At 64.4% G+C, this 1217-nt stretch overlaps 1 protein-coding gene across 1 annotated transcript; it reads left to right on the forward strand.

The window, feature by feature from the left end:
* Positions 1–1217, forward strand: BBK36DRAFT_117776 (hypothetical protein; the record flags this gene model as incomplete). Its single annotated transcript, XM_024896087.1, has 1 exon — positions 1–1217. A coding segment is annotated over exon 1 (1175 nt), but the record flags the coding sequence as incomplete, so codon positions are not given.

Consider the following 1217-nt stretch of genomic DNA (forward strand, 5'->3'; position numbering starts at 1 on the left):
CGCCGCCGTTGTCGCTCGCTCGCGTCCGCCCGTCGCAGCGAAATGCCCTCGTTCCTGACCCAAGACCACCCGACAGTCTTCCCCAGCGGCAACGGCTCCGTCATCAACCTCGACCACCACTTCAGCGCAAAGGACCAGGCGAATGAGGCTTCCATAACCGACGCCCGGTCCTACGCCGTCCATGAGCGCTTCGACGAGAGCTCGACACTGTCCACGCGCGACTCGGACCTTTCGGACTCGCCTGTGCCCTTGGGCGACCTCGACCAGTGGCACGACGACGCCAGCGCAAACGAGACACGTCCGACCAGCATGAGCTCGCTCTCCAACGGCAAGAGCCTGCCCGGCGGCTACGGTGCTCACGACGTGGCCTTGGACGTGCACGATGTCGACCGCGCCCTGACCAATGGCGCCGCCGTCTCCCCTTGCCAGCGCTCGGCCGACCAATCTCGCATGCAGACGACGTCCGCCGGCCAGAACCAGAACCAGAGCCAGAACGACAACGACGAACACAATCAGAACCGCAACTACAAGGCTCCGGGTCAGAGGAGCACCCACGACGGCGTCTCTGCCTCTGGCTCTCTGGGACGCCCGACGCCGCCCCCCACAGACACCGACTCGCACAGCCCGCCCCAGCCTTGGACGCCGTCCCTGACGCCTGCATCGCCCATGGCCTCCGACCCGGCCCTACCGCAGCAGTCCAACGGTAACGTTAACTTCAATAGCAGCAGCGTCAACCCCCAGCGCTTCTCGTCTCCCGCTTCTTACCAGCCCAGCGGCTCCAACTCGGCACCCTCTCTATCTGCACATTTGCAACCCCCGGGGCCCGGCATGGGCATCAAACAGAGACACACGCTCGAGGTACCAAAGCCGCCGTCGGGTAGAAACTCGAGGGAACTCGACACCGCCCAGGCCAGCGGACGCTTCTCGCCCACCGTCGCCAGCCCTTCAGGCGGTCGTGCCGCCTCCTTCAGCCTGGCTCGCAGGACGACGAGATCCATGCAGTCAGACGCTCCCCGGGACGAGATTGTGCACGACGAAGATGCCCAGCGATGGGCCGAAGTATATCGACAGAAGCGCGCCAGCAAGAAGAAGCGGAAGGAGGAGGAGGACGATGACCGCGTTTTGGTGGGCACCAAGGTCGACGAGAGCCACGCCAACTGGGTAACGGCCTACAACATGCTTACGGGCATTCGTGTATCTGTTTCGAGGACAAACGC

Source organism: Trichoderma citrinoviride (assembly GCF_003025115.1).
Source record: "Trichoderma citrinoviride strain TUCIM 6016 unplaced genomic scaffold BBK36scaffold_421, whole genome shotgun sequence".
In the NCBI taxonomy this organism is placed as follows: domain Eukaryota; kingdom Fungi; phylum Ascomycota; class Sordariomycetes; order Hypocreales; family Hypocreaceae; genus Trichoderma; species Trichoderma citrinoviride.